The following is a 24,135-nucleotide window of genomic DNA, read 5'->3' as shown; positions in this document are numbered from 1 at the left end:
TCTTGGTGCTTTGAGTATATGGCCAGTCTGGAATATCTAAATACATAGAAACTAGTTGTTCTTTTTTAAAAGTAAATTTAAAAGTGTACTGATATTTTCATTTATGGAGTCATTTATAAAAGTGTTCTTATATTGTAATATATTATCTTAACAAGTTATCTACTAAAATGATTTAACATTTTATTATCAGAATAATTTTTATTTTGATTAGAGTCAGGTCAGGCATTTTTACATGGCAACTATGAATTTTTCCTGTTGGCTGCTTGAATCAAAGCATATTAGATCTTGTAGCCTTTGAGTAGTAATTTGCATGACTTCTTTTCTTTCAGTCTCCATTTTGGATTCTTAGCATTCCCTCTGAAGATATTGCAAGAAACTTAATGAAACGGACAGTATGTGCCAAGTAAGAGAAACTCCTCATGTTGTGTGTTGTGCATAGACATGGTCTCATAACCATATGTTCTGGTTTTTGCTGTGGAAGGTTAAGATAGAGGCTAAAAGGATGGTAGCAGAGTGGGCATCATCTTAGCTTGAAGTTGCATAGATGGTGATGAGGGAACAGAGAATTACCTTCTAGAGCTGAGGTGACAAATGCTTCCATGTTTAGTAGGAGGATGGTAAGGAATGACATACTCTTGTTTGTTTATTGTTTTTTGAGGCAGGGTTTCTCTGTATTGCTTTGGAGCCTGTCCTGGAACTCTATAGATCAGGCTGGCCTGGAACTCACAGAGATCCGCCTGCCTCTGCCTCTCAAGTGCTGGGATTAAAGGTGCACCACCAATGCCCGGCTGAATGACATATTCTTGCAGAGAATGAATGCCACATTTAGTGTAACCAAGTTTTACAAAATATAAAACTGCTTTTCTTATTCTCCATTTTTAGTTGAATGATCAGATTAGTAAATTTAAGATGGCGAAATATGGGAACTGTCATGAGATATATTTGTTAGAGAAATGGATTATTATTTTTCTCCTTGTTTTTTTCAGGACAGGGTTTCTCTGTGTAGCCCTGGCTGTCCTGGAACTCACATAGATCCACTTGCCTCCTGAGTGCTAGGATTAAAGGTGTGTGCCACACACACACACACACACACACACATGCACGCACGGGCGCACGCGCGCGCACGCACCCCCCCCACATGATTAGTAATGTTTTGTAATGTGGTATGACTGTTACCTCCATATTCATCTAACTTTATCTTATTGAGATGTATGCTTAATTCTAAATCTAGTTTCTTAAACTGTAGCTTCTTAACAATCTTGTAATTAAATGTACATGATTAGAATATAGAAATAACAAAAAAATGAAAACCACTATTTGTACATATACTACTTTACTTTTCATGTTAAAATATATGGCTGTTTTAGGTATTTGGATTTCAGAAGAGATATTAAGTTTAAAATAGTTACTTGTGCTCTCAGAACATATAAATGGAAAGCTCCTTTCTTTTGATGCATGAGTAATAAAATGAATAATTATATAATATTATAAGATATATAATGCTTTACTTTTGGTCGTTCTTCATTTCTGTGGCCGAGATATGCCTTACGATACTGCTAAGTAAGAGTGTCATTACTTGCTGGCTCCAAATTTAATAGAAGAAGAATTCACTTTCAAGGACAGTATTTTACAACCTACAGATGATTAAAATAGACTTTCAAGGACACATTGAAAAATCATTCAAAATTTTCTAAGGTTAAATTAGGCTTAAAATTAGTTTCAAATAGTTTTAGTATAGATTTTTAGAGGATTTACTTTTATATTTTTATGTTATATGCATAGCTTTTTGCCTGAATACCTGTGTGTGTACATGTGTGCAGATGTCCTCATATGGAGTTGGATCCCCTAGAACTGTGGTTACAGGGTTGGGGTGGGGTAGGGAGTGGGGTGGTGGAGGTGGTAAACTGCCTGATGTGGGTGCTGGGAACCAAACTGGGTTCTCTGGAAAGGTCAGCAAGTTCTCTTAACCACTGTGCGGTCTCTCTAGCTCCTTTAAAATGGAATATTTTATGCGTACCACAAAAGTGAAACATAGAGCAAATCCTGGGTACTTACTTTGTTAGTGCTCAGCATTTTGAATTTATTTAGTAAATTTTAACAAATAATAGCTAAAAAGTAATGATAGGATTTTTCTCTGGCCACCCTTCCCCCTTTTAATGGGGAAGACATTGAGAAAATTTTGCTTTCCTGTGTCTTTTCTTAAAATAGCATGTGATTTTATTGCATTGTTTAATTCAGTATTGTGTGTAATGCAAAGGGCATGGGGTATAACTCAGTGGTAGACAGAGTGCTTAGCTCGCAGAAGACCCTGGGTCAATCCCTAGTTTCCCTTAATAGCATATGTGTGTATGTATATTTACGTATTTGTATATGTGTATAAGTGATGAAAAATTGGAAAAACTCTTAATGTTGAATTTCCCTTCTTTCATTTAATGTTCATCTTCTTTATATGATTTGGCGTTATATTGTTACTTGTTTCCAGTGTGTATATTTCTCATTAATAAATTGGAAAGCATGGCCAGTGACTGTTTTAATGTAGCAAGCATAAAGAACTAGGAAAATAACTATTATGGATTGCTGTCTGAACTAAGTTCTTTACTGAGGTTAGTACCAACCATTTATTTCCTAGGTCTATATTTGAACTATGGGGTCATGGAAAATCTCCTGAGGAGCTGTATACTTCTCTTAACAATTACCCTGTGGAGAAGATGGTGCGTAGTGAAATGTGAATTTTACATAGGCATGTATGCATATTCTGTTACATTCATAAGCTTACAGAACTTATCTGCTTCTATTTTAGGCTCCATTTCTGCATTCAGAGTCTACATATAAAATAAAGATTCACACGTTTAATAAAACATTGACGCAAGAAGAAAAAGTCAAACGAATAGATGTAAGTGAAATTAACAAAACCAAGGCCTATGGAGTGAATACACTCTAGCTGTTGATATATATAAATATTTAGTTGTAAGTGGAGTTTTCCAGTCACGCAGCTGCTCTCAAATAAGCACACTGAGAGTTGTTATTATTTACAAGTGCTCTGTCGGAAGCTCAGGCTTATTACTAACTACCTCTTCTATTTTTTAAGTTAACTCATATTCCTTATTTATGCTCTGTCACATAGCAGAACCTTTATTAGCATTTCATGTTCATCTGCTCCTTTCCATTTGTTGGCAACTCCTCTGACTCCATCCTTCTTCCTCCCAGAATTCTCTCTGTGTTAGGTTGTCTTACCCAATTTCTTCTTACCCTGTTATCAGTCAATCACAGTCAATCAGTGTTTTTATTAACAAGGAGCATAATCCACATGGTGTATAATATCTGTTAGGTGCTTTCCATGTTGTTTGTGGCTATCTTGTGTAGTTCTGACACCAGACCCACACTGCATATATTGCTAGATAAGCACTGTTTTCTATGATTCTTTGATAATTTTTTTTTTTTTTTTTTTTTTTTTTTTTTTTAGGGCCTTGAATTTCTACCATTTGAAGGAAAAGTGAACTTAAAGAAACCACAGCATGTATTCTCAGTTTTGGAGGACTATGGTTTGGATCCAAACCACATCCCGGAGAGTCCACATCATATTTATTTTGGTAGATGGGTAAGCAAGTTCTTTCTACCTAGCTCACCTCTTTCTTTAAAAGCTAAATACAGGATGGGGATGCAGGTCAGTGGTAGAGCACAGGTCAAGTATTCATGAGGCCAGAGCAAAAGAAGAATGCCATGCCTTTGTATTTGATTTTTTTTTTAATATGGAAAAATTTGAAGCAATTGAGAGTCAGAACTCTATATGTATTAAAAATGCCAAAAAGTATGTGATTATAATTTCTGATTTTTAAAGATCCCTGTGAAACATAAGGAGCTTGTTGAAGCAGAGAGAGGGCAGAGTGCTGAGCTGGTTCAGTGATCTTATGAAAATCTCTAATCTGAGTCTTCCATTCTAAGGGAAAATTAAGTTATAAAGTGTTGTGCTTACTTCCTGGAGGCTGGAATAGGTGGATGAAAGCTAAGAGCCATGTTATGAGCTCCTGTCATTTCAGAGACAGAGCAGAGGGAGATGAGAAAACTCAGGACCACTCCTTAGAATAATTGTATCTGAATTTGATGCTTACTTGGTTTGAAAGCACAAAGTAGGTGGAAAGGCATTAGAGAAGTTAAAGGATTGACTCTAAAAAATCTTAGTCCTTTAAATTTAAAGGAGTAAGTTTAAAACAGTAAAATAAGTGGAAAAAGTTCTCATTAGCAAGGTGCTGTAATTTTTATTGTCAGTAATTATCTTGAGTTTGTGCTGTATAAGTTAGACTAACTTGAAAAAAATCTGTTCTAGATTGCAGATGGGCAAAGAGAGCTAATTGAGTCATATAGTGTCAAAAAGAGACATTTTATTGGAAATACGAGCATGGATGCTGGTTTATCATTCATCATGGCCAACCATGCAAAAGTGAAAGAAAACGATGTTGTCTTTGATCCATTTGTTGGAACAGGTATTATAAATCTATTTGTTACACTAATGCATAGATTTTGCTTATTTATAGCACTGAACATTATAGTATGTTTTGGGTGAGAGATTGAATTGACAAACATAACTTTTCCTGTATAATAGCTAATATTTAACACTTTGCCACTTGATGGATGTAACTAGAGTATTATAAGTTTTATTCCAAGTAAGCCACTGGGGGGAGCATCAGACTTATTTTTTTCTCAGATGTCTTGCAGTATAACCATACATTGTAGAAATGTATGAGAATCATTATTTATTTAATTAGGAAAACTCTTACAGGAAGAATGGGGAAAAAAAACAAAAAGAAAAAATATTCATGCTTTTAAATAAAAGCTATGTATTTGGGTAGAGGGAAAGCATGTCTTTGATTCTGTTTTTAAGTAAGTGTGAAACTAAAGGTGACTAAGTAGCCATAGTCTAGAGCCTGAGTGCTGATACCGTAACCCACGTCCTTTCGAATTTCCCTGGGATCGCTCCTAATTAAACCTGTGGAAAGCCTGAAATTCCAAGTTGACTTCATTTAATTCTGAAATTTTTCTTTTCTCAGATTGTGTTCTTGCTTGATGTAGCCCTTAGGCAGGCAGCACTCTTACTTAACTTCTGTCCGACTAATGCCATTGTTCTTGTTCAGTTAGAGTCACTGCAGCTGTCCCCACTGCAGCAGTGGGCATGCAAGGGATGGGTAAATGTGTCAGGAACTATACTGTACTCCAATTCTGATGACAGACAGCTAGCATGTAGACACTTTGAAAGTCTTCGTGAGGTTATGTGACCTGATCAGAGTTATGCAGTGTACCGTATTTGCAGCTTCAGACTCCAGGAGTTCATGTATTCATTGCTTCTGCAGAGCAGTCTCTGCCTCTGCATACATTTTACCGGCCACTGCTTGCATTAACTTCAGGACTGTGACCAAATGTGATTAGGGAGAAATAGTATCTGGTCTAGAATTCCTAGAGGATGGAAGGTGTTTTTTGTAATCTGTTTTGAACTAATTCACCAGTGCATTTTTCTTATACTCCGGTGTGTCTCCATGGATCCCACTCTCAGTTTGTTCTCTATGTTCATTTACCTAAACACATTCTTTCACATTTTGAGCTTGTTATTGGAACTAATATTCAGTTTATTTACAAGTTATAAGAACAAAGAATATCCACATATCCAATCCCAGCTTAAATTTTGTTTACATTTGGCTTCCTTTACCTTATCATTTTATTTTGTTTATATTTTTTTCCTGAATCATTTGAAGGTTATGTGTATTTTATTTTTTACTTTAAAAATTTGTTTGTCTACTTAAGTTTGGCCTTACATGTCATGTGGGTGCTGGGAACTGAACGTGAGTCCTCTGGAAGATCAACCAGTGCTCTTAACCACAGAGCCATCTCTCCAGCTCCTGATGGTTGTTGTATTACATTCCTCTCAAATACATCAGTATACATTAGTAAGAGTACCAGTTTTATATATATTTGAATGTATATATTATATTCTGTAGTTGGGTGTTATATTTTACTGTCAACGTTATTTTGATTTGGAACATTACTAACACTTTTAAGTTTAAAATAGTTTTCATTTGAGTTGATTGAATCTCTCTCATTGAATGGGTTATACATTCCTACTAGAGATGTTATGTCCTTCCTAAGGCTAACATACCCTTCTGTTTTTTTTAATCATCACGGTACCAATTGAATTGAATTTTCTTAAATATGGTGGTTACTGTTTTATTTTATATTCTTGCTGTCAGTACATTTGTGGTGAGGTACATAAAGAACTTGTAAATATACTTACCCTTATCCAGATATCTCCTCATCATGACAAGTCAGATTTAGCATCCAGTGACAAGATTCTTGTTTGAGCCAGTCTTTGCTTTGATGTTTGCATTCTAGCACTTCTGTGTTAGTGATCTACATTCATCATTTTGTAAACAAGAAATCTTTCTTCACTTCCTGTTGCTAACTTCACTTATTAACATGACTGTCTCCCCTTTCCTCAGGTCATTTATAAGTCCTGATATCCCTTCATTATTTACGTTTTCAAATTAGAGTAGTTCTACCTAGCCCTTTCACACTGAATCTGTCTGTCTTGGTGACCTATTACTCTTTCTTTTTCCTTAGAGAACTTCTAAGATTTCTGGCTTATCTTTTTTCATGCCAAAGCCATTTCTCCCAGCAACCCTTGTTCCTTTTTGTGAGGAAATGGTATCAGAAATCAAGAGTGTGTTCTAAAACTCCTCAGAGGGTAAGCAAAGAAATACACATGTGTGTCCATTAATATACCTGGGAGTGCACATGGAAATATACATGAAAATACTCCTGTGTGTTAACACGTATAAACCTACACATAGACTTATTAGAAATCATGGGTTTATACATGGACCAGATATTTCTGCTGATTATCACAGATTTATTTTCACCCTATTCCAGTCCTTGTGAATGGATACCTTTTTCTTCACGGAGAACCCTGGTTGTTATGTTCAAAATATTTGCTCTGTAATTATCTAGAATAGTCAAGAATGTTTTGTGCATGCCACTGGGGGAAAAGAATCCTATTGTATTTGTTTTCTGTTGCTGTGATAAAACACCATGACCAACGCAGGTCATGATGGAAGAGTTTATTTGGACTTAATGGGTCCAGAGGGATTGGAATCCATCATGATGGAAAAGCATGGCAGCCAGTGGCAGGAACAAGGATGCTAAGAGTTGACATCTTTTACCATAAGCAGCAAGCAGAAGGAACACACTGGACATAGACAAGACCTTTTACTTCCAAAGCCCATGCCCAGTGACATACTTCCTCAAGCAAACTGGTGCAAACTGGTGCCTCCTAAACAGCGGCACCAGCTGGGGGAGCGAGTGTTCACATATCTGAGCTAGTGGGGATACTCTCATCCAAACCCCACTCCTGCCATATTTTCAATTCTATCCTTGCTTAAGGAGCAATAAATTCAAATACTGTGCTTGCTTTTTCTCCTTTCAAAGTCACTTGGTTTCAGTCGCTGTAGCTTGCTCTTAGTCTTAGGTCTCTGTCCTCTGCTCCTGCCATTACTCCTCTTTATTATGTTGACATTTACTACAATGCAGAGGTTAACTCGTATCTACACAGTAGTGTGCTCTCCGTTTTGTCCCTTCCCTTGGTGACGAACTTGTTTTCTAGTGGATTCTACTATTTTCTCTTCCCAGTGATAATACTTACGTAGGTAAAATTTCTTACTCGTACTCATGTTTGATACTCTGTATGTTTCTTGGTTTTTTGTTTGCTGTTGTTGTTTTCCATTTAACAGTATTTCTTAGAAATCTCTTCCTCTTCAGAGATTATCGTCATTCTTTTGTTGTTGTGGCACTGGAAATAACACAAGTAATCTATCACAGAGCTACATTCCAGCCCATTTTTGTTCTCTAAAAGACTTCTAATCCATGAATGTATTCTGTAGTTTGTTCAGATAATCTCCAGTACATACCTGGGTACTGATAGTTTCCAGTATTTTATACTTGAAAATAATGCTTACAAGGAGAAATCATATAAACACACACTTTTGTAATTTTGAGGCTCTAGTACTGGTATAAATTTCTGGAAGTGGGATTGCTAGGTTAAGGGGAATACATGGTTTTGCTAGAGTCTATTAAATGAATTTTCCTGTTACTCAGTTTTGGGTTTCTGCAACCATGTAAGAGAGTTCTTGTTCTCCTGTAGTTTTACTACTAAGATTATACTATCAAGCTTTTGAAGATTCCCTGATTGGTTGGGTGAAAATGTTATTGAAATACAGTCTTAATTTGCATCTGAATATGTCATCTAGGCTTTTTAAGGGTCATTATACAGGTATTTTTGGATAGACTTTTCTGTCTTTTGCCTCCAGCCTCTTGTAAAGACGCTTTCTTTCATAGAAATATTAGCACATTCTCCTCCAGTATTTCTGTAGTAAATCTCAAATACTTCCTTCCAGATTGCCAGTTATTTGACTTCGACAATATTTGCTTTCTTGTCATACAACAGTTTTCCCTGTAATCAATTTGTACAGGATTCAGCTATATTTTCTTCTAGGCCTTTTGACACTGTATTTTGTTTCAGAACTCACGTCCATTTGGAGTTTATTCTTTTGGATGTGAACAATGGTTATGATTTGTGTTTCTCTAGAGGCTCAGCTCTTAACTCTTTTATCTTGTTCTTAAGCTTTAAAATTTGTATTTCTCATTGTGGTTTTCTGTGTGTGTGCTTGTGCAGGTGCACAAGCAGGTGTGTGAAATGTATGTTTGTGGGTTCAGGCATGCCATTGTAGGTATGTGAAAGCCAGCATGATTTTGTGGTTGGATCTCCTCCCACCTTTGTGGAGTGGGTCCCAGGGATTCACTCCAGGCAATCAGGCTTCTGCCACCCGCACTTTACCCACCAAGCCACCTTGTTGGTTCATTCTTAAACTTTAAAATAAACAAACCAACAAACCAGCCCTTTTTATGAAGTAAAAACAATACTGTGGAATTACATGAAATTTGTGTATAAAATGACTAGTGTGCGCATTTAGGTTAGAGTTTAAGAATGCTATTGTCATAATAGGGAACTAAGGGAAGTATGTGTCTCTTGGTGCAGTTGAGTATGGCAATATAGTGAAGCTTCCATCTTCACAGCAGTCGAGCTCCCTGCCGCCTGCACGGTGAGGGCTCAGGGTATCTCACTGCTTGCTGAGGGTGGCTCCCACAGTAGACAGCCTATTTTGATCATTTCACTTTTACATAGACAAGTAAGGTCAACTGATCGATGAATCTTTGCAAGATCTGCCACTAACATATATTCTCATAATCTGTGTTTATGGTTTAAATTGGCTTTAGAATGTAAGTCAGTTTTGACACTTCTGTTCTGAAACAGGTTATAAACCCTAATTTCACACAGAGAGTCCTTATGGCTTGTATCCTTATAGGACTACTGCTTCACAGACAGCTTGTATCTTGGAAAGGACTAGAGAAGTAGCCCTGTGCCTTCTTCCTGGCCATAAGTTTTTCTGTTCTGTTTGATGGTTTTATGTTTGGCTTCCAAATATTAGAGTTTTTTTTTGTTTGTTTTGTTTTAATTAAAGTGTGTTCCTTTTAATGGTCCAGACTGAAATGCGGACAGTTTCCCAAATGTAGCCAGAGCTTTTCTGTTCCTCACCAGTTCCTGAGTGACCACTCAGAGGCTTAATACTAAATTACAAACTGGCCTATTAGCTCAGGCTGATTATCAAATTCATCCATCTCCATTACTTTATGTATTGCCATGTGGCTGTGGCATTACCTTACATCTTGCTTCTATGGTGGCTGCTGGCTTTCCCAATGCTGCCTTCTTTCTCCCTGGATCTCTGCTTAGATTTCCTTCCTAGTTATATTCTGCCCCGCCATAGGCCAAAGCAGCTTTATTCATCAATCAGTAAAGGCAACACATTTGCTGTGTGCAGAAGGACATCCCACATCATTGAATTAGTCATGGCTGTGATTTTTCTCAAGGGTGCCAAGCAGGCTGAGATCTTTTCTTACCTAAACATCTTTTCTTTTCTTTTAGACAATCTGTTGCTACTTAGAGTTATATACCTTTCTTTCCGTTTTGGCAAATATAGTCTCTTTTCATTTACTTTTAAAATACTTCATTTTTTTCATTTTCCAAGTATAGAAGAAACATCCCATTGGAGCAAATCTCAATGGTGAAGGGAGTACACTATTAAGGTTAGCATGAAAATATACAATACCTTGTTGGCTTGAACTATTATTAACTGGATGCAGAGGTTTACCTAATTTGCTTAGTAACAGAATTTGTTTCTATTTTATCTAACTGGTATGCTGATAAACTTTCTGTTACTATAACAAAATACATAATATAACTTACAAAGAAAAAGGCTTATTTTTTGCTTCAGTTTCAGCTGGGCAGACCCATTGCTTGTAGGCTCTTGTTTGATGTCAGAGTTAAGGAACACAGGGTAGATTTAACTGCTGACCTCGTAGGCAAGAAGCAGGAGGAGGAAGACCCGGGGTTCTGCAATCCTCTTCATTAGAATAAGGCCCTCCTTCTAAGCCTCACATTCTAGACAAATTATCCCTTTGCAACAGAGCCACCATGAGGCCCAGCACTTCAACACACTCTTCTCTGGAGGGCATTTGACATCTAACACTACACCAGTAATTTAGTGTGATATAAGCTAGCTTTATTTTATTTTTTAACTTCAATTGCTGCTGACCCCAGAGGAGGTACTGTAGACTAAACAAAAGAGTAAATAGTGTGAATGTACTTTTCCAACATGACTTGGGACAAAATTCTTGTCTAGATTGCAGTTCCATATAAGTTGGCCATAGTAATATGTTGTAAAGATTAAGGAAGGTAATATGTGCATATAATCTTAGAATATTACTTGAAAACTGGTAGACAGACATTCAGTGGACTGTTATGTTACTATTATTACTTAACTGTTACTTTCGTAGGGATACAGATAATTTCTGATGAACACGTTAGATACAGCTAATACAAAACGATGATGAAATGTTTGACTATGAACTTATTTTCTAGTCCCCTCTTGGGCTAATTTCCAAAATATTCGTAAACTATTGCTATTGTAGCAGCAAGAGAATTGAAGGTTAAATTTGTAAATGTGTGTAGTGTTTTATGTAGCACATAGCTCTGAAGCCATAGCTTTGACTCCTACCTTCTCTCAGGTGAGTGAGTTCTGGGAGTAAGAGTCCACCAAGGAGACATTGTAGGCATAAGGAAAATACTACAGCTCCTTTTGAATTTTGTCATCGCAGAATGATTGGCATAAGGTCCAGGTGAGGACATTGACTTGGTCCTGAGAGGAAACTGCAGGATGGGAAAGAGGACTAGGCAGTAGATCATTACAGCATTCCTGCTTTGTTCCATAGTTCTTTGTAGTTTCCTTTTCCCAAAGCCTCAGTTAGTGTAGTTGTATTGCTACCTTTGGCAATATTCTTTTGCTCAGACTGCTGGTTCATTTCGAGTTTGTTTTTCAGAGGGATAAAACAGGTAGAGAGGAAAAATAATCGCAACGGGGTTACCAACTTCTTTTGCTTTAGCAAAACCAAAGCCTAGTCTTGCAATTCCTCACAGTCTCAAAGCTTTCCCCTTAGCTCTCCACAGGTAAAAACCTATAAATGAAGTTTTATAGTGTGGAATAAATTCCACTCATTGTATTCTTTTGCCTATAAGGTATACACTAACCCTAAAATGGTTACTGTTTAAGTAGCAAGATATTGAGGCACTGAGTGTTAGTCTAACTCACAGATGTGGTATTAATAGTTTACTTTGGATAACAAAAATGGAAGAGTCATTTTCCTCCCTTCTCAACACTTCACCCTCTGTTTTTATCTATCTGCCCAAGAAAATTCCATATAAGGTATAACAAAATGCAAAAGCTGCTGCAATTGAAAGAGCAATAGATGTTAACAGTGATTACCCAGTGATCAATTCAGAGAAACCAAGTCATTATGATTTTATTTAAAAAACTTAAAAGCTTGAAAGACAGAAGGTAACAGGTGAGTCTAACAGCTTATTCGTCTCCTTTCAGCAGTATACTGTAAATTGAGTCTTCTCAAAAGTCACTAAGCAATGGATAAGGTTCTGGTTAAGGAAGCACAGGAAAGCTTTTCTGTTGCCTTGACAACTAGTTCTTCTAGGTGAGTATCTGCCTTGATTGGCAGAATTGTAGTAATTCCTTGTGATTTGCGTGAAGTGACCTTGTGAGGCTCCTAAGTCATCACATACAGTACCTTTCCTCCCACAGAGTATCCCGTCTCTTTACTGAGAGTTCTGAGGTCTCTTTTACGCCGCATCTCACACAAATGCTTCAGGGGTTAGCATGAGAAGACCTAGGATTTGGTTTCCACTGCACTTTGACGCCAATGTTCTTCAAGAGATACAGCAGGAAACTAATTAGTGCATTTTCAAAGTGCTCTTCCCTGACTATTTTTTAAATGGCTGTAGATCTATGATTTGAAGGTTTTGAACCTGTGAAGACCTTGTACATCTTAAATTTTTAGAGGTTAAATTTTAAAAGGATGGAAAGAAAAACCCTAGATTTTGCCCTTTGTCCAAGTCTGTGCTTACTTTGTAGTCTAAGAATGAATTTCTTGTTTCTACTTGACTGTCTTCTTTCTGTATTGTAATTGGGGATTGATCAAGCACAAATTACATAAAAATGTGGTTTAATGAAAAATAGTTATTAATATTTTTATTTAACTTTGTGAATTTTTCTTAAAATTTTAAAAATACTTGTTTTTCTTTTAAGGTATTTCATTTTTAATAGTTAAACTTTCCTTCATTGTTGAACCAGTTACATCTGTCATATTCCTTAGTCTGGTCAGTTTATATTGGGACATTATTCTTACTTTAGCCATAGCACTGTTTAACAGAAAAATTTATTAATTAGGTAAGTTACTCAGAAGTTCATATTTAGAGTTTATACCAAGAGAAAATTACATGACAATATTTTATAAGAGGCCATGTTTTAACTCGCTAAAGTTAGTATTACACATGTGAAATATGTTCACATTAGTTCTTTGAAACTCAAGCCCAGTCATTAGTTTATTTTAGATCTTTGTACTTGCAGATTTGTATGTTCACTTTTAATTTTTTTTTTTTTTTAAGCAATCTAAGATAACCTGATAATGTCTACATATACATTATTTTGAACAAGAATGTAGTGTTGCTTGGGTGGTATGAAACAACACCACCATGATGTGCACTGATGCTCGGCTTTGTGGCCAATTTAGCGAGTTCAGTTTCGGGTTTATTTGTTCAGTTCTGAGCCCTTCTAAATTTAACTGGCTTGGTGTCATTCCAGAGTACTCTGCCTGCAGCTAGTTCATAAGACTCTGGATCAAATGAGATCAGGAAAGGAACACTAGTCGGGACTCTGGTTAATAGTCACAGTTGTGTGGTTTTCCAGGTGGCCTCCTGATAGCATCTGCTCACTTTGGTGCATATGTGTGTGGGACGGACATAGACTACAACACGGTTCATGGCTTGGGTGAGTACAACTTACAACGTTAAAGTCTTTGTTGTTAAGCCAAATGGGCCTTTAAAATAATAGTTTTATGTGACATTTTAGTGTTTAAAGCACAACATTTTAGTGTAATTTTACTCAAAACTTCTTTGAGTATCTACATTTTATGACATTGTCACTCAGGGTATACAAGGTGAACTAGAAGAATATTAAGATGAATAATCCTACTTAAGAACTGCATGCACAATGAGATCAGCCTTGAAGGTACTCTTTTTTAATATGGAAAACAATGGCTGTAGGAATTATTATAAGGCATATTTTGCTAATTTTATGATACACATTTTAGCATAATCCAGATTATTTTTAAACTATTGAATTTGTATTTATAACTAGTGAGAGAATGACCAAGATAAGCCAGGCATCAGCTGTTCTCATTAAATGACTTTGTCTGAGGTTTGTGGCATAAAATGACAGACTATGTATCAGTGTCTTATATTTTTCTGATGAGAGTACAAATTGGAAGTAACATTCCTTTAGTAAGTGATTAATAGAATTTACAACCCAAATCCAACTAATGTGTTTCTTAGTTACAGTTCTGCAGTATGGTGTCCACTAACATTACAGAGGATACTTTTCGGAGGGCTGTCACAGCATTCTTACATTTGCTTAGGTTTTCACTAGCCTGGTGCCTTGGAGTGTTTGCCTGGGGCCTTACCTTCTGAACTGTACTCCTTTCTCTCTAATGATGGGAATATTAATAAAGTGCTTTTCATTTGCAAAAAGGGAAAAAAAACTCTTTCCATCCCCAGCCAGGAACGTGTCATCTTAATCAAATATGTTTTTTTTTTTTTTTTTTTAAAAAAAAAGGCAAACTGAGGTTTGTGAGCCTCAGTGTTGGGAAGGAGAAGGTGAAAGAGATGGAGTGGCCATTTTGTAGTCAACATATGTGGGGCTAGAGAGTGAGTCAGCTGTTAGGAACACTGACTGTACTTCCAGAGGATCCAGGTTCAATTCCCGGCACCCACATGGCAACTTCTGACACCCTCACAGAGACATACATGCATGCAAAAATAACATAAAAATACATTTAAAAAACAAAAGAAAACATATGTAGTCTCTATTTAAGATTACTGCCATTGATGCTATGAATATAGATTGGATGGATATTTTGTCTTTGAATACATTTAAAAATTTAGATTTTTTTTGTGACCAGAACATACTTGAAACACTTGAGGCATTTACAGATTTCAAGATTCTGCCTTTAATGAGCGTAACTTTGATTTTTTGGAGGTTGTGGAAAAATATCTAAAAATTAAAAAGCTTCATTAATTTTATGTGACTGGATGGAATTAAATCAGGGTGAAAAAGTGTATTTCTCATAATGAAACAGTATTAAATATACTAAGGTACATTTGTGCTTTTGAAAGTGTCTCTGCTCGTATTTGTCTATTGTAATTAATGAGTTCTTAAAACAATTTACCTCACTCAGTATATTATTAAAGGTGAGGTTTTTGTATACTTTCTGTTCCTGAAGCTGTTGGGCATATTATTAATAACTTGTCACACTATACCTTGACCCTTAAGGAATTTGATAATATTTTCTAAGGGAAAAAAGTATAGTTTTGAATATTTTTCAGAAATGGGCTAACTAGAAAAAGATAGTCTTGTTCGTATTATGTTAGAGTAAGTAACACTGGAACGTACCCTAGTATGTAATTATTACACAGAGCTTTTAAAATGTTTTAAAAAGTTATTTCATAGCCTTCAGTCTACTGGGAATAGATTTCTAACTGAGTAGAGTTTCTTAGAGTTTGTCCAGTTACTAGGTATGTATGTCCTCTGCTCCCTGTCCCTGATTCTTAGTTTATACTGTATAATAGTCTCATGTTTTTCCTAGTTGGAAAGTTCTCTTCTGTCAGTCCTATAAGGGTCCCTTTAGCTGGATTTTAGCTTCCTTTTCCTTTTGCTCCAATGCTGCCGGAAGGCCTGCTATCTGCTGCAGGTCTTCTTTCTCAATTGTGATCTTGCAGCACCTGTAGCCTCCGCTTAGCTTGAAACACCCACTAAAGGCACAGAGCCAACCTGCTCTGCAGTGTTGACTTTTGTAAGCCTTCCTCTTGCCAGGATGATGCTCTCACTGGGTGCTGCTGCTTTTACTCTTCTCACAGTTTCATCTCTGTCTCTTTACGACCCTGGGGCTTTCCTTCATCTCTGTTTACATATTATTTTTCTCCTGGCACCTGGAACTCTGTCTGCAGACCAGGCTGACCTCATTTTCAGAGCTCACCTGCCTCTGACTTCTAAGTCCTGGGACTAAAGGAGTGCCCCACTACTGCCTGGCTAGCATCCATTTTTTAAGTCCCTGTTTCTACCATACTGAATGTTGTTTGGAGTTTTTCCTCCTTTTGATTTTTTTCTAAAGTTTTGTTTTACTGTAAAATTGATCATAATGCAAAAGTGTATAGTTATATAAGCGTAATTGCTGGGCATGTGGTGCATGATAAAGGGAGGCAGAGGTGTGTGTGGTGTGTGCATTGTGTGTGTATTTGTAGTGTGTGTGTGGTGGTTATGTATCTCAAAATGTACATATTAAGCTGTCTATTTCTTCAGGTTTCTCTGATCTTGCCACTGACATCATTATCCACTTAGGTCTCCTAAATGCTAAGTTTTCAACTTCTTCCCTTTCTGTCTCTGCACTGACCTCTCATCAGCCAAGTTTCCATTTGTCTGCCTTCTTGATGCTTAAAAGCCCCTGCGATTTACAAGTTAACATTCTTCATTTCTGATTCATTTATCTGACCAAACATTCATCACAGAGCTCTTTACTGCTGTGGGAAAGGTACATGTTCTACTTAGTTATGAATATTACAAAGTATTGGCCATTTTACTAAGGTGTATTTTACTGTTCAGAGTAATAATGTGAAATAGTACTTCCATAATTGTATGCATACAATTAAGATTACAAATGAACTAAAGAAAAGAATAATTTTCTTTGGAATAATTTTCTGCCTTTTCTTTCTTTTAGGAAAGGCAAGTAGGAAAAATCAGAAGTGGCGAGGACCAGATGAAAATATCCGGGCAAATCTTCGTCAGTATGGCTTAGAGAAGTTTTACCTTGATGTCTTGGTTTCAGATGCCTCTAAGCCTTCCTGGAGGAAGGGAACATATTTTGATGCAATCATCACAGATCGTGAGTTTATTTTTATACAAAGTAGGAAAGGCTTTAGTTTTCTGAAATTGGTATATTTTAAGTACAAAGTAGATCAATCAACACAGAGAAGAAATGCCCGCTTGTTTATGGGGCCTTCCCACTCTTCTACACATACAAACAATACAAAAATGATGACTAGAAGGCAGGTTGTTAGTCTAAGCATTTAAGGGTTTATGGTTCTACTTTAGGAAACATATATATATATATATAATATATTTCCTGTCTATATTTATAGCTGTACATAATTTGCCATCCATTTCCCCCTCCATTTATTTTTTGAGGCATGTATTTTTATATTGACTGTGACTGGTCATCCGGAAGAGCAGCCAGGGCTTTCACCACTGAGCCTGAGCCATCTCTCCAGTCAAACAAGAAAATTTTTATGGCAATAAGATGCCTTTTTGAATGTGCAATGTGCATTATGACAGTTTGGGATCTTTTATTATTTACTGTTTGCTTGCCCAGTATGGTATTTTTCCTCCTATACTTTAGTGTGGATTTTCTGAGAATAAAGCCACAGTATAGCAATCAATTTTAATATGTTAATATAATAATTTAATCTACAGTTTATTAGCCAGTTTTGTCAGTTGAATCACCAACGTTATGAACTGTTGTTTTTTTTTTTTCTCCTTGAATACAGGTTCACTTTAGAGTCAGGCATTGCATTTAGCAGTTTTGGGTTCCCTTTCCTTCAGTATGTCCACAGCTTTACTAGATCCTTATACCATGGACATTTTGAAGGCATAGTTGTTCTTCCCTGAACATTTTGTGTTAAATATTTTCAGGTGCAATAATGCCTGGGTGATGGGTTTTTCCCTTCTGTGGATATCACATTTGATTGCACACAATGTGTATCTGTCCCTCATTGGCAACAGATTAACTTCACTGTCTTGCTGGTTTTTTTCCTGCCTAGCTCCCTATGGTATCAGAGAATCTACAAGAAGATCAGGTTCACAGAAGGAAATACCAAAGGGAATCGAAAAATGGTAAGTGAAATTTAAATGTAACAAGTTATTACTCTGAAAAACTTGTTTTTATAATTATTGTGAGCAATCTTAAACTTTTTACTGATTTGTAATATTTGTTCTTTGTTAGTCCAGAAAGCCACGTTCCTGTCTCCTTGAGTTATCATCTGAGTGATATGTTTTTTGACCTGTTAAACTTTGCAGCTGAGACCCTGGTACTGGGTGGAAGACTAGTCTATTGGTTACCAGTATACACACCAGAGTATGTAGTCTTTGTGTTCATGTCATTTTCTATAGTATTTGCATGTTTTAAGCATACTTTTTTCCTCACGTCTAACATTGCTCATGTTTTTATATTTACTATTTATCAGTAGCTTTTATATTAGTAAAAAATAATCCCCTTCCCCTTACTAGTTGGATTTTTATTTTGACCTTTTTAAATAAGATACTGACAAACCACAGCCTTTGAGCCAGATATGTTTTTCATACTGTTCCTATAAGGGGGTTGAGCTAAGACTACCTTTTCATTTTTAAAAAATAATTGTTAGAAAATTCACAAAAGACTATGTAACAGAAAATTTGGGCATGATAATGCATGTTTGCTATCTCAGAACTTGGAAGTTATAGGTAGGATGGTCAGAATTCAGAGTCATCCTTGACTACCTCCTGGGTTTGAGGTTAGTCTGGGGCATATAATGTTTAAAGAAAATAGTTGAAAGAAATACATATACCCGGAAAAATCTTACCTTTCTCTGTTTGGAAAGCAAGGCCTTTCACAGCAGTCTGTTGGGGTACTCCAGGTATCTTTTTCTTTTCCTTTCCTATGCTAAATGCTGCCTGAAAATCTTGTATTTCCTTGCGGTCTCTTAGCTCTTTATTTGCTACCTGTGATAGGGAGGAGCTGCTTTTTGTTTTAATCCAAATCTGAAAGACATTTCAAATCTATAGAAGAAGCATTGCACATGTTCTAGATCGTAACATATGTGGCCTTTCCTCTATTCTGTACACACCATTATTATTAATCTCTCTTTGTGTGTTTGTTTTGCTGTTTTTGAGGTGGTGTCTCCTGTAGCCCAGGATGGCCGTGAACTCCTAGCCGCCTATCTCTGCCACCTGAGTGCCGGGATTATAGGTGTGCACACCTACATATGGCTACATTAATCTCTTCTGAACCCATGTGAGAGTTATGAGCAAATGCTCTCTTCCTACCCCTGTATGCACCATGATGCCTCTCCGTCTGCCACCAGTTCTGCAGTAACTAGAAATCAACATTGGTACTGCCAGTGGCATCTGTTCATGGTAGCCTTTCAGATTTTCCAGGTTTAGACCCTTGTTTTTGTTTTTTCTATGGCTGTGAAGAGACACCATGACCAAGGCAGTTTATAGAAGAAAGCATGTGATTTGGGGGCTCACAGTTGCTGAAGTTAGAGGCTGTGATTGTTAAGGTGTTGAGCATGGCAAAAAGCAGGCAAGGCATAGTGCTAGGGAACTTAGCTGAGAATTTGAGAGAGAGAGAGAGAGAGAGAGAGAGAGAGAGAGAGAGAGAGAGAGAGAGAGAGAGAGAGAGAGATTGGTGTGGGATTTTGAAATCTCACAGCATGCCCCTAGTAACACAATTCATCTAGTAAGGCCACATCTGCAAATCTTTCCCAAATAGTTCTACCAGCTGTGAACCAAGCATTCCAATATATGAACCTATGGAGGCCATTCTGATTCAAACTATTCCAGCCCCCACCAGGGCTCATATGATGTTTCCAAAATGTTTTCTTTGTGAGAGCATCATAAAACTGATCTTAGTATCTGTCACCTTTATAAATCATCTTAATTCCGATCATCTGGCCATTTCATTTTGTCTGGTGTCTCTGAATCATTATTTTTTTCCTGTTTTATGGGAGATTTCTAAAAATTACACTATCTTCTCTATCAAAGTCCTGCTCACATTGATGACTTTTGGGGGGGGGGCTTGTTGCATTGTATTACAAAATTACAACATCACTACCACACTGTTGTGGTGCAAAATGAGAAAGTATTTTTCATTCTTTATGCATTTGAAAATTTGCATTCTACAAGAATCTTCCCTTCATTTACTCACTTATATTTAGTGGTATGGAATCATGGATTAGTATGTTCATCTTACTAGGCTCTTAGATCCTTACATCTTTACTCTTCCATACTCTTACATCTAGACATCATCCTAGACTCTTACAACTCAGTTCTCATATGCAATCAACATCAGTAGCAAAAGCCTGTTGTGTGGGGGTCTTAGGGTCATTAGTCACAGGGAAGCATTTCATTGCTCATCCTGGGATTCTTTGGCTTTCTTCAGTTTTTCCCCTGGGAACTCGGAACTCCAGCTCGACACAAATGCTGCCCCATTTGCTTTTGAGACCTGGACAGAACCCATCATTTGCTCTATTTTTCCTAATCCATCTTGATTGATGGAACACTTACAAACAGCCCAAGTTACTAGACACCTCAGAGTCATTTTATTTATGACCTCGTACGTGAGACAAGGATACTATTGAAGTAACAATCATTTAAAAAACAACAACCAACAAACCAGATTTTAATTTGGTATTTAAAACCAATAATTAGAAATCAAATGGAAGCAGTGTCTAAAGGAACGAAGATAATTCATAACGAGTGGCACGAACTCAAGCTCTGCATATTGGAAATATGATAATTTACCACAAGTAAGGCACAACGTACCTGTAAGGCTAGGGCACACATTAGCAAAGTTCTGTCAGATCTCGAGAGTCCCCTAAAAGTTTTAAAGGACCCTAGGACAGATTTTCTGTGCAAGCACAGATCGATGTAATTTCCTCCAAGTTCTTTCGTACATGACCTTATTTGAAGCAGTTTATTCACTGGCACAATCCATGTTAGTAAAATAGTTTTCAAAAGTATTTTCTTTCCCAGGTATTTCACTAGTTGAAAGAGTTTTTCCAGATTAGTCTGAATTTCTATTGCAAGCTAATGTATAATGACTTAACATGCTAGCTAAGTTGTCAAACCCATGACAGGAAGGAATCCCGACAGTAAAGCATTCATTTCCAAGTTGCCTTTGGAGATTTGATGGGTTTTGGTTTTTCTTTCTTTTTTTTCTTCAAATCTACATTTGTGAAACCCTTGACATTTGGTGTATTAGACAGTGAATTTAAAGTCAAGAACTTTCGTGCTTCACGAGAAATGGATTAAGAATCTGGAAGCGCGCACTGGTATCACCTCGGTTTCCTCATGTTATGGCCATGAGAGTGTTCTCCAGGGTCCCTCCCGCTCATGAGCTCTCTTCACTGTCCTCTGAATCACAGCGGTCACACTTGGACATCACCCTTTCAGCTTCCCTTTCCAATGGTAAGAATCATGTACATAGAACCCTCTAACTCGTCATCTGAACCTGAGGTACTCTATTTACCTTGATGGGGTTTGAGTTTCCCATTGCTTGTTAAGAGCTCTTTGTGTTGGTTATTTAGTATTTCTTTTTTGCAAAATCTTCTCTGGCACTTTAACCAAAAAAAAAAAAAAAAAAAAAAAAGAACCCAAAGATTTGTTTTCTATTCATGCAAATTATAGAGAAATTGCCTTATTTTCAGAAGCATATCTTCATTAAAGGCTTAGAGTCTCCTACATCATAAAGATCAGACACACTGTAGGGCCGAGCAAAGCCAAACAGAGTCCCAGTATCTCTGCTGGATTGACTAACTTCTTAAGTTCCAGTGGATCAGCCCTGTCTTGTTTGGTGACTTGAGCATGCCAGTACTTTTCTTCCCATAGGTTCCAAGGTTTTGCACAGCAGGAGACACTATTTAGTATTGGTATGAATGTGCTCTTTATAGTCTGACCCTTCTCACTCAGCTGTAAGAAATAGTGAGGCAGCCCTACCTCCATTTCATCTTCTTTATTCAGTTCACCAACTAAATGAGGCGCAGACATGAAAGATGCCGGCCATCTCCCCCTTCCTGTTATAATTCCCCCTTTTCCTGGAAGACAGCCAGGACATGGTTAGATGTCTTATCATCTGTAGTAGGGACAAAGCAACTTCTCCCATACTGAGCTTTGGATCTTTTGTGTTCCTCTTAGGTGCCAAATATTGCATTTCTGTTCCTAAAGTCCTGATATGACACCCTCAGAACAAGGAAGTGGTCTTGGTGAGGGAGCGTTAACAGATCTGATCCGGGGTCTCTTGTGGATTGTTGTGTGAACTTTTCTTTAAGAGGACATGAACAAATGTCTCTTTGTCCTAAACATGGTCCCAACAACAGCATAGAAATGTTCCCATCACAGTCTAGCTTAGTAAAAACAATGTTTTTAATTAGGGTTATTTACAGAAACTTAGGCAACTTATGTACTGCTACACCACCGAAGTAAAAGAATCTCTTACAGCAGCTGGTAATTGTCTGTATATCCTTAGGGGTGGGGCCTCCTAAGTCCTATCCTCTAGTAACCATTGCCTGTGAGTCTTAGAGATGTGGGCCCTGTGAGCCCCTCCCTCTGACAGAACTTTAACTGGCCCAGTCTTGTACATAGCTGCCCCCAGTTGAAGAGGCAGTGGCACATTGTGCCCACAGGACAGTGTTGTGTTGCATGAGAATCACAGCGTCTGTGATTTCTATAGGCTAATACACATGTTTCATGCCTAGGTTTCAAGCCTTTACAGCGCTTCACCTAAAGTGAAATTCAAGGGTTTTAAACTAACTATATTTCTGGAGACCTTAACAAGTAGCCACTGTATATTACTTCAGTGACTTTTCTATTCTAGTAATATATACAAGGAAAAATGTCTAAACACTTACAACTACAGGGTACAGACACAGAGCTGGGTATGAAGGCCCCTGGTTATAGTCTCAGTACTCAGGCCTTGGAGGCAGGAGGATCTCAAGGTCAAAGCTAGCCTGGGCTACATAGTGTAAAATTGTATCAATTCCTTCTCTTTTATTTTGTTGTGTGTTTTTAATTGAAAAAAAAAATCAGACAATATATTCTGATTACCATTTTCCCTTCCCCAAATTCTCTCGGAAGAAAGGAAGGAAGGAAGAAAGGAAGGAAGGAAACAGACAGTTCAGAAAACACAAAATTGGAAACCATAGTATATCTATTGGCCAGTAAGAAATAAGTGCTCAAACAAAGCTGAAAAAGTGGAGTATCACTACAACAGAATATTACTCAGTTGTTAAATAGAATCAGGAAATTTTCAAGTAAATGGGGATGGAGCTAGAAAACATGACCCAGGCCCCAAAAGATAATTAATATATGTTTTCTCTTGTATGTTGATGTTAGTGTTTAAACATTTGATAGGAACACTACAAATCATATAACCACAGAAATCATATAACCACAGAAATATAGATCAAGACCAAGACTGTGGTTTTCAACCTGTGGGCCATGACCCCAGGGGAATTGAGTGGCCCTTTCACTGGGTTCCCCTAAGAGCATTAGAAAACACAGCCATTTACATTATTCATGACAGTAGCAAAATTACAGTTACGAAGTAGCAATGAAAATAAGTTTATGGTTGGGGGTCACCACAGCATGAGGAACTGTAGGAAAGGTTTGCAGCATTAAAGGTCGAGAACCATTGGACTAGAGGGAAGGTGTGGTTGCAGGGTATCTCTCAGGGAGGGGGAAATAGAATATACAGTTATGGAGAAACGGGGGCCAGGATTGGAGCAGGAGGATTAAATGGGAACGGAGGGAATGTGGAGTGACAACCAACACTGAGGGCCATCTAAGGAGACGTATGGAAACTTGCTACAGAAGAAGCGGAAATTGTTGACACACACGAAAGAAGTCTAAAGCGTCACCAGGTAACAGGGAGACTGTACCCCAACTAGACAGCTTTTGCCACTAAGTAAAACCTCCAGTGCCAGGAATGGGCTCCACCTAGTTGTTTGTTTTTAGACATTTCATTGCGGGACAGTTTCTGCCAGCTGTGTGCCTAGAACAAGTGGGAAGGGTACTGTTGAGTTTACTCTCCTTATTGATTTGTATTTGAATTATTTTCAGAGCCTCTGATGCTCTTTATTCAATCTCTGTTGTCTCTTCACTACATTCAGATTTTTCTGGGTTTACTATTCACTGCCTGCAATGACGCAGAACACGTTCGCTCTGTCATCCGCAGCGCAGCATAGATGTGGCTCAGGTGTGATGTCCTCAGAGCTGCACGGCTCCTGAGTGACTGCACTTGTTTGCTCAGGTCCCACATATAGAGCTTCGTTAGCTACTTTCATTTTGCCAGCTAACTCTTAAACTGGCTGTGAAGGACAAAATCTATCTCCTACTGGTATTGAGGAAAGTGATGGCAGGTCCAGCAAGATGATTCAGTGGATTAGGATGCTTGTTGCATGGGCCCAGTGACTTGAAGTTTGATACCCAGAACCAATGTGGTAGGAGAAAACTCCTGAAAGTTCTCTGAGTTCCACAGCTGTGTTGTGGAACTTGCATGTGCACACTCACTAAATAAGTAAAGTAATATGACATACATATATCAAAACCT

General features: G+C 37.5%; 1 protein-coding gene across 4 annotated transcripts in view; it reads left to right on the top strand.

Moving 5' to 3' along the window:
• The window catches only part of LOC127215097 (tRNA (guanine(10)-N2)-methyltransferase homolog), a 65,265-nt gene that overhangs the window by 25,581 nt on the left and 15,549 nt on the right, over nt 1-24,135 (top strand). For 2 of the 4 annotated variants that reach the window (XM_051175483.1, XM_051175481.1), the window contains 9 exons: nt 330-403; nt 2,630-2,711; nt 2,801-2,893; nt 3,464-3,598; nt 4,325-4,481; nt 13,410-13,490; nt 16,492-16,656; nt 17,591-17,663; nt 17,773-17,904. In XM_051175483.1, coding sequence (XP_051031440.1) covers nt 330-403; nt 2,630-2,711; nt 2,801-2,893; nt 3,464-3,598; nt 4,325-4,481; nt 13,410-13,490; nt 16,492-16,656; nt 17,591-17,663; nt 17,773-17,904 — 992 coding nt within the window. Of the gene's footprint in view, nt 1-329; nt 404-2,629; nt 2,712-2,800; nt 2,894-3,463; nt 3,599-4,324; nt 4,482-13,409; nt 13,491-16,491; nt 16,657-17,590; nt 17,664-17,772; nt 17,908-24,135 lie in introns of those variants that run through there. The other 2 variants (XM_051175484.1, XM_051175482.1) reach the window with 2 other exon arrangements.

This window comes from Phodopus roborovskii, unplaced genomic scaffold (assembly GCF_943737965.1).
Source record: "Phodopus roborovskii unplaced genomic scaffold, PHOROB, whole genome shotgun sequence".
Lineage (NCBI taxonomy): Eukaryota > Metazoa > Chordata > Mammalia > Rodentia > Cricetidae > Phodopus > Phodopus roborovskii.
Note: the sequence above shows the minus strand (reverse complement) of the source record. Positions and strands in the feature narration are given on the sequence as shown.